At 33.7% G+C, this 9,707-nt stretch overlaps 2 protein-coding genes across 3 annotated transcripts; one reads left to right on the top strand and one right to left on the bottom strand.

Annotated features, from left to right (window-relative positions):
• Positions 1-1,063, top strand: LOC133290377 (nuclear transcription factor Y subunit B-8-like). Its single transcript, XM_061488450.1, has one exon. The coding sequence runs from the start codon at positions 92-94 to the stop codon at positions 752-754; it is 663 nt and encodes a 220-aa protein (XP_061344434.1). The 5' UTR covers positions 1-91; the 3' UTR covers positions 755-1,063.
• Positions 1,064-2,970: 1,907 nt separating this feature from the next.
• On the bottom strand, positions 2,971-9,246 carry LOC133290364 (protein HEAT INTOLERANT 4-like). Of its 2 annotated transcripts, XR_009748656.1 has the most exons (15): positions 8,956-9,246; positions 8,483-8,521; positions 8,335-8,388; positions 8,181-8,244; positions 7,973-8,031; positions 7,482-7,606; positions 7,313-7,372; positions 6,451-6,509; positions 5,568-5,647; positions 5,347-5,385; positions 4,841-4,903; positions 4,708-4,755; positions 4,506-4,634; positions 3,334-3,452; positions 2,971-3,246 (listed from the first exon to the last, which is right to left on the bottom strand). XR_009748656.1 is itself a non-coding variant. In XM_061488437.1 (14 exons), the coding sequence occupies exons 1-14, from the start codon at positions 9,118-9,120 to the stop codon at positions 3,405-3,407; spliced, it is 1,032 nt and encodes a 343-aa protein (XP_061344421.1). In that variant the 5' UTR covers positions 9,121-9,246; the 3' UTR covers positions 2,971-3,404. The 2 variants fall into 2 exon arrangements, 1 of the variants encoding a protein (XP_061344421.1); XM_061488437.1 differs by having other exon boundaries at positions 2,971-3,452.
• Positions 9,247-9,707: the final 461 nt, after the last annotated feature.

Here is a 9,707-nt window from a genome sequence, read left to right as displayed (position 1 = left end):
CACTTGCACTCATAGGGAGAGAAAGAGAAAGAGAGAGAGAGAGAATCTTGTTTAATTATCTTCAGTTCCTCTCTATTGTTTTCTCTTGAACATGGCAGGGAAGAGAAATCAGACAAGTCCAGTGGGAAGTCCAACATCTGGGAACATCTCAGATAGTTCTTCAAAAGAACAAGACAGGTTCCTCCCTATAGCAAACGTGAGTCGTATCATGAAAAAAGCACTTCCAGCCAATGCTAAAATCTCAAAGGAAGCAAAGGAAACAGTTCAGGAATGTGTGTCAGAGTTCATAAGCTTCATCACTGGTGAAGCCTCTGACAAGTGCCAGAAAGAAAAGAGGAAGACAATTAATGGGGATGATCTTTTGTGGGCTATGACAACACTTGGGTTTGAGAACTATGTTGGACCTTTGAAGGTGTATCTCAACAACTATAGGGAAATTGAGGGAGAAAAGAGTTCTGTGGGTAGACAAGAAGATTATCACTCTCCAATCACAGAAACCAATGATGGGGTAGCTGAAATCAACAAGTTGACTCATTCTGTTTCAACCAAAACAGACTTTCCAAGTTTCAATGGTGGATTCTACTCTGTTGGGTCTCAAGTTACTCCAAAGAGCTTCACAGAGATTGGAGGGATCACAAGTTATAGAGAGAGTTCCATAAACAGGACCATTGCTGAAAGTGCAGTCAATGATGATCAAGATGCAAATGGTAATAGAATGATGCAAGCCAACCTACGTTATAGGGTTGAATGGTAGAGGTTACATGATAGCAACAAGTTACTTCTCTATTATTTATATACGGAATTAATATTTCTCGTGTTATATGAAATATTTTATCTCCTACACACACAAAAATATGAAAATATACGGAGCTCGTGTACTTTTATGTTTACGTGCGTAGGAGATTTATATCCTATAACATGAAAAATATTAATCTCATTTTATATTTATATATAAGAGTTTATATTATGGTATAACTTTGTTGCTGATTGGCTTATTTGAAATCTAATGATAAATTTTACACACTTGGAGGATATATTAAAGTTATTAATTGGTTACTGAATGTAATAGTGTTTATTGGACTTTGGAGTTGTAACATGTAACTATTTAGTACTTATGTTTTGACATAATTCATCAGTAGTGTTCAAGTCAAAATGTTCACGAGAATATCTAAGATTGTACACTAGACGATTAGGAAGCTAAAAAGGTTCATCTTCTTCATATTGAACAGGCAATTTAACTAGGTGAAGAGTTACAATCAAAGTGTGCTTTGTCGATTATTGTCAAGGTCTTAAATGGATAATACAATTTCAGAGATTGGCTCTTTAGTTTAAAGGAAAGAAATGGTGGGACCTAATAGAAATGCTTTTAGTGATGGCACTGATTATGACTTCAACAACTCTTGGGCTCTAAGAAAACTATCATGAATAGCATTCTGCATCCAACTCTCCTACCCTATTTTTCATTTTTATTAATGTCATGTTTTTTCAAAACCACTGCAACGACACCGTAACAGGCATGAGTATGTAGATGTTATTGAATATATAAATATCATAGAATATCTAAATAATATAAAAATATTAGAAAAAGAATAATAATATAAATAATGCCCCAAATGTAAATTTATATATAAGTGAATATAAATAAATATAATAAAATAAAATATTAGATTTAATATTTCTCCAATCACGAAAAATATAACTTATGTCTTGTGATTCCAAAACGACGTCTATTTGAGATTGGAAGAAATATATTTTTGAAATTCTAATTTATTCTAGGACTATTAATCTTTATGATTATAATTTTTTTCTCTCAATCCTAAAACAAAGACATTTTAAAGGTGACTGAAAAAACATTAAATCCTAAAATATTTTAAATACATACTATTAACATTGTATATATGATATAAAAATATAAAATTGAATAAACATATTGATTTATTTATTATTAATCCAAATCATTAATTATGTTTTGCATGAACGCAACATAAAGCAATCGTCTTAGGTAGGGAAGTTTCATCAACCCAGAACCCTCAAATGCATATGGCTAAAGTACTCGTTGTCATTCATAAATAAAGGACACACAAAAACAAATCTTGTAACATGATTCCGTTTTCTCATAAGTTCTCCAGCAATTATTCAATCTTAGTTTGCTAAACTTAAGTTTTATGATTCTATAAGACAATATCAATGCAACTGTCTTAAGCAGGTGTTGACAGTCCACAAGTTTTTTTCCCCAGTAAATACACATCCTTTGATTGTGTGATTGATTCTAGCAGGTCATTGGCTTGGTTTTAGTAAAGTGGTCTTGCATAGACCTCATGTCATTGAATAACTAATGAAAATAAATTGAAATACTATTATTCTATATGGGACGTTCCGCGCTTAACTTTATCACATTATAATTAACTGAAACAATTAATCGTTAACTTAAATAATCAGTTATTAACTTAGTGCGGTTAAAATAAATTGAATTTTGTTGTAAAACCACTGAAAGTTTAAATTGTATCATCGAAGATGCCAGTACGACAAAATTATGTTCTTTTCCCCACATTGTATTGCACTAACCTATTCTAGATGCCGTACAGATTACGGTACCTATTTTGTAGCTTCCATTGGGAAGAAGAAAACGGATTTCTGCCCCATCCCTCAGCGGCTCAGCCAGGGGTACGTAAATCAAAATGAATAGCTTTGTGTATTCTATTTTGTAACAAAAATGGAACCACAACAGAAATGAACTGTCCTGATTCCTGAAGACTTTCATCTTCAAATTATAATGTTAAGATTCTGGAGAACTCGTACTCACAAATTAACACTTCAGAGAAATCAATTTGATCAGGATTGTAAACAGGAACTAAACGCACCAACAAACAAAGAATGGATGTAATGAAATTCAATCCTTAAAATTGATGTAAATGCATTAGAATCTTGGAATTGTTAATCCACATTCAGGTAATCCATGAAATTGTCCTTTCTGTAAAAATACATAACACCTACGATGTTATAATAACAACAGCATATTCGGAGCCGAGCTACATTAGAGAAACAATAATGAATTTATTTCTTCATTTAGCTTCTAATCAAAACTGTCATACATCTAATTTTGACGGGAAAAAGAATAATCTTAAGACAAGCAAGAGCCATGCAAATTGCTGCTCCTGAAGCTCTCAGAAATTCTCTACAAATTGGAAGCCAGAAATATGTCTCAATTCCTCCTAACACCTAGTTCACTTCTCTAGGACTTCTGACCTACAATTTTACATTGTATGTCACTTTAGACAACAACAATGGCAAAGAAAATTTGATGGGCACCAGAGGGTTGCCTCCAGAACTTACATATATAACAAAATATCTGTTGCGGTTGGCAAAACAAGCCAGGAAAATTGCCATTTTTATCTTGGAGCCAATCACAGAACCTCATGAGCCTTTCCATAATACCTGTTTATGAATGGAGACTGCAAACACAGATAATGACACTCAATGTACATTATAGGTGCAAGGTAAATGCATTCTGATGTAATCAACTAGAAATTCAAGACAAAGTGTAATAATTTCAGTATCAGCCGCCATCCTGCCCTGAATAGTCTTTCTTTTTTATAAATCATATCAGATATATCCATCCAAAGGTATGTTCTTTACTCAAAACATTCATGCCAAGAAACAGACATATTTTGTGCTGAACCAGATTAAAAGGGATATAAATTCAGGGAAAGAAAATGGTTACTGCCATAAAGATGTTGCTATGTTTTTTCTCTTTTCCCTTAAATAAATTGTAAGCAGTATCAAATTCAATGTGAACCAGGTTGATCAAAAGAAGAAAAAAAATGAAAAAGAAACTAAAATGATATTGGCTAATCCTTTTAGAATTTTGATAAAACAAACCACAGAAGTACAGTTGCCAATAGTTCAATGATTTCATACCTCTAATTTGGATTAGCTAGCTGATTTTTTTTTAAACCAAGTACAGCCTGTATTTTTCTCAACTCCTTACGTCATTTACACAATTCAAAGATGAAAAGAGAAATCGAATATCTCCTTCCATCAATGCTTTCTGGAACCTCAGTTATCCTTTATTAGACACACATATGTACACATACACCCCTAAAATGCCATCCTTTCTCCCTCAAAATGCATTACAAGTAATGTCTTATTAAAGAAAATACAAATTTGTCAGAGAATAAGATGACTCCCTAAGGTCAAATTAGGATGTTTGCAGAAGAAATTGAAACTAAAGAATGTCATATTAGAGCAGTACTTTGAGATAAGATTAGGAGATTGGCTTCTACTTTGGTGTAAAGCACATAGTCATTTTGAGGGGGGCTCCCTCACAGATAAGTTGTTGAGGGATTGGGTAGATTCCATTGATGTTTTTTTTAGTGTTTTTATTGTTTGTATTTTCTTTTTATTTTAAGTAGGATCATTTATCCTCCTAACTATTTCTAATCATCTCCCGCGGAAAAAAGAAATATAAAAAATAAAAACTCATATTAGAATGCCCAAACACCTACCTTAACATTTGATACATCGGGTGCATCTGGAGATGAAACAGGGTAGAACTTATAAAATCTCATACTCTCCAATGCAGCTTTACTTTCCTCGCTCATTTCTTCAATGGCTTTTCTCCGAGCTTCCCTTGCCTACAAGAGAGGAAATAAGGTAAAAAAGCAGAAAGCAACACATTATGTACAGAACCAACTGCACCAAAAGTACCTCTTTATTAGCCTTCTTTGCTTCACGAACCTCTACCTTGACAAAGTCCTAAAAAAGTAAAAGTATCAGCGTAACTTACCACTTAAAGATATGGAAATTATAAATCAATTATATATATTCCCTTATTTGGTACCTTGAAGGCATCCTTTTGATCTTCTGATAACACCTCCTCCTGTATGAGCTTATCAGTAAACTCCTGCAGAATATATAACAAATAAGCGCATAGAGGCCATTGCTCATTGTTATTTTATTTTCCAGTTGCCCTTTATTTTTACCCTGTTTCTACTAAGAGGACAATAAAGTAGAGAAAGAGTGAAACACATAAAAAAAAAGGACAAACAAAAGGCCTTTCTCTCATGTCCCACGGCCACAATCTCCATCAAAGGATGCAGATAAGTCAAGATTTACTAGAACCCAATAACATAGCAACATGCAGCAAATTATAGTCCGCAATAGGAATTGCAAAATGACAAGCAGAAGAAACATTAAATTTCCTGCTGAATAATGTCAAGCTTCATGAAAATTGGCAATTATATGATTGTAAGTTGTAAAAGGATACTATAATTTCTAAACTGCAACTGCTAGCTAGCTTAATCTGACATATTCTAAACTACAAACACCAGAAAGTTAATTCATTACCTCAAGTTCATCAAATTCCCAATCAAATCCACAGTGGACCTGCAACAAACAATACATAAGTAAATATATAGAAAACCATGTATGGCACTGATCCGTCCAAGTTGATAACAAAAAATTATTCAGAAGATTCATTTTTTACACTTATCAAATGAAAAAAAAATGATCCCAAACAATCCAAAAACTGTCATTTCACTAAGAAAAGTCTTTTCTATCATAATTACCGGATTTGGCTCAGCTGGAAACATTATTTGAACCTCAGTGCTCTGTTCAAGTTCATCTTCCTTAAATGGATGATAGAAATCTGCAGAAAGAATAGCAATCATGAACAGCTATCTTAATAAGAACATTAACACTAACTGATGATGAACATTATGCCTCAAACAAAATGAAGAACCAATAATTGATGAGTAAATTATACTCCCCTCCCCTGAAATGTTTATGTTACACTATCCTCCCCTCCATTTTAGAAAATTACACTCTCTTCCCCTAAGAAATTAATATGAGTTACATTTTAGTTCATTTTAATGTGAACAAGCTCTTTATCGGCAAATTTTCTCTCTCTATGACTCTCAGCATTATCGGCAGTTAGTTTTGAACCTCTACTATCAACTTCGGGACTTCAGAAAATGAAATGAAGATTGTGAAGGAAGTTTTGAAGACAATAAAAGAGGTGTTTAAAACTTCATTTTAACTTCTAAATTCCTAAAATCAATAATAGGGTGTTCGCAATTAGCTACCGGGGAAACAAAAAGTAGCAGAGAAAGGGAAAATGCTCCTGGGAGGCTCATTTATAATTGCTCACCACTGCTAAAAGGTTTTTAAATATTAAAAAGGACTAAAGTGTATAAATTTCATCTCTTGGAGAGACATGTATTTTTCAAAAATAAAGGATAAGACTGTAATTTGAACATCTCTCAAGAGAGAGACGCGTAATTTACCCATAATCAATCAACCACATAACTGAACTGCCCACAATTCCCCATCATTCTCACCCTTTTTTTAAAACTATTTAATTAGATTTCATTATTTTTTTCCCACTACTAGATAAAACTGATATAAATATTCATGTGAACAATTGTAATATTCTAAAGCCAGAAACCTTACAAGGCAAGCAGTACTCGTATTTCTTTAATCTATCCAACTTCAGGTGTTTTAAAGCAGATCTGCACCACAGATTGTGACACATGTAAGATAAAGTCCTATTCATAATGTGCTACAAAGTGTGTGGATAAAAATCTTAAAATGCAATTACCAACAATTACTAAAATAAAGGGTCAATTCAACAAGCTGCATAAAGGAAATAAGGTGCCAAATCCATTTTAAGATGGAAGAAAATATCAGAGTGACACTTTCAGTTTTCCCAACAAACATTCTTATAAGAGGTTGAGTCTATTTGTGCCATGTGGGCACGAAACCATGGCAAATGGGACACGCCAAGGATAATGAAAACACTTTCTGAAATTCGCAATGACAAAATACAGTTGCATCAACTAAACAAGCCACGTACTGGAGGGTAAAACACAGACAATCATGCAGAAAGTTGAAGATTCTGCACACTATTTGAAAAAACTAAATATTATTTTTGGCTACATGCAGGAGAAGGGTATGATATAACTTCTCATAAAATTTAATTTGAAAAGTGAAAAATGGTGACTATCAAAATTAATAGAGAACAGAAAAAAGCACAATAACAAGATTATTTAAGCTATAACCTTGCAACATAAAGGTAGATGATATTCCTCAGAAAACAACCCTTTAACACAGTAAGGAAACAAAAAAAATTAAGGCAATCAAACAAAAACCTATCAAGATGCAAGAGTCTGTTTTATAAGAGAGATTCTTTTCAGAGGAAATCCTTTAAATCAGTACTTCTAATGAATTATCATCTTCAATAGTAATAACTGAAGTTCCGAAACATGCTACAGGAGACAAAATTGCCACAGGAGGGGCAAAGAAAAAGCTATACCTTCTTTGGGTGCAACGCAAGATAAATATCTGAGACTTTAGTCTATCGACTTGGCTATCTCTGATGAAGACAAAAAATCATATGAAGAAGTTCAGAGATGATCAAGAAGCAATGTTTCATACAATGATTCCAAAGAAACCACCAAAAATAAACAAATTGGGATGAATACCGGTTCTCCAGAGGAATATATGGAACCCAGTCCATTTTCATTTGTTTCATGGGAATTATCTCTTCAGCCTCTCTCTGAACTGAGTTAATCCCAATTTTATCAGATGGTGGGAAAGGTGATACAACCTGTTGGCAGAAGGAAGTTGAACTACCTTTGATATTAAAATCACAACGAAGAAATAAATTTTCAATCATCAAAATTGATACATTGCTGACTCAACATGTAAAACTAGTAACAAAACACATTCCATGAACTGGCATTTCAAAAATAACACCTTAACCCCTAAAATATTAAGGATGTGTTTCTAAGTTTATACCCAAGAAAGAGGAACCACTAGGAAAGACACACAAAGCTAGAAGGAAAATATTATTATTGCAAATTTGCAAGATCAAACAGTCAATCTAATTTTCATGGAAAAAACATAAAAGCAATAATCAATTTGGTCAACACATCATCATGATACATGTATACAGCCCAGTTTGACAACTTACAGCTACTACAACAGGTATGCAGACAACTTTGCTTTCACCTTTAAACATAACCAGTTGAGCTGCAGATGACAAGATGGATAACACGTAAGATAAATGACCAAATGAGGGGAAACGGCTACAAAACAAATTAGTTTCCTTGCCACCTACCAAAATGTAGGAAAAAGGGGGGGGGGGGGGGGGGGGGGAATGAAGTTTGCAAGCTACTTACGCTCAGTGCAACCAAAGAGGTAAACCTTTTTCCCATTCAGAATGCCACCCTCTTCAAATGCATTCTGTACACAAATCATCAAATAAAACAGTTAACTTCGCTTAAGCACAGCATAAAAATCATGAATGAAAATCTAAGTGGTCCCAATACTCACTTCTAGATTAGAGAAATCCCACTTGATTTGATAGACGGAATCCAATTGGTCCCACTGGCATCATAACACGAGGCAGTAAGAAAAATATGCAATCAGTAACAACTCGTAATCGTAAAGCAAGAAAAATCCACAACTAAACTTAACAAACCTCTGTTCCAACAGAGAATGCTTCCCTCCACAAGTCTTCCTACACAATCCAAATTGACAAATCAGTAAAAGCAATACAACAGAAATATCACAGTTAAGTTTGATGTATTTGGATAATGCCACGACACCTTATCCAAAATGAAACACTATCGATAATACAGAATCAAGCAAATAATCTAAATAGTTATAGCCACTTCCAAGTATAGCTAGATCTAGGTACCGCTATTTACGAATTCTCAACTCATTTAGTAAACAAAAGGAGAGTGAAAAGCAATCATTGTCGTTTCTCTTTAATAAATAATAAAAGGTTCCATTCCATTCCCAATGTTTCTTCTTCGGGACATAGTTAAATGCTAACATAGATATCAATTTAAACACGAAATGTAAGAAAATGAACCAAATAACGCAATTTGAACTTGAATAGCCAATCAAAACCAAAAGTGTAAATATAATATTGGGTGGTGATGTACTAACCAAGTTGCGCTTATCTTCGAAGTACTCGGGTTCGGATTCGGGCTTAGAGGCCTTGACCCGTTTAGCTCGAGAAGGTGGTTGGTCCTTGTTTTCTTGGGAAGCTGTTGCTGCATCTGGTTTGGGTTCTTCTTCGTGCTTCGTCTTCCTCTTAGCTCCTTTCCTCATTGTACTGTGTACTCACGGACGACACAGAATCTATTGCCAGATACCAAAGAGAGAGCGAGAAAGAGATAGGGTTTTGGTTCGAGCGTGAACCGAAGGCGCTGGATCCGGATTCAAATGGAGAGAGGATTTTGAAAAGGCTTTTTTATATGTATATATATATAATAAAAGATATTTAAAACGGTGTTTCAAGGCGTGAGCGAGCGTGAGAACGACGCTGTTCTAGTTCTAGAATGACAAAGACAAGAATGGTAGCATTTAAGGGGGTATATATATTGCATTCAGATTTCAAACGATTTTAATGGATTGTTTTTGTACACAAAAATTTATTGGTATTTGATTAAGTTTTTAATGGATTAAAAAAAAAAAATCACGTGATATTCGATCAGGATTTTAAAATATTATTTTAGAATCTGTCCAAATCCGTTGGTATTCAATCAAGATTTTAAATAATGAAATCACAGTATTAAAAAATCCAAAGATTTGATATCAAAAAAAAAAATCGACGATTTTAATGGATTTTCTATTGGTGTGGATTTCGTGAGACTTTTTAGTGAAAAATATAAATAAGATGCCTCTCTCACAATCTC

Source organism: Gastrolobium bilobum, unplaced genomic scaffold (assembly GCF_033153095.1).
Source record: "Gastrolobium bilobum isolate Gb01-03AN ecotype WA unplaced genomic scaffold, APGP_CSIRO_Gbil_v1 utg4377, whole genome shotgun sequence".
In the NCBI taxonomy this organism is placed as follows: domain Eukaryota; kingdom Viridiplantae; phylum Streptophyta; class Magnoliopsida; order Fabales; family Fabaceae; genus Gastrolobium; species Gastrolobium bilobum.
The sequence above is the reverse complement of the archived record's forward strand: the minus strand, read 5'-3'. Positions and strand labels throughout refer to the sequence as shown.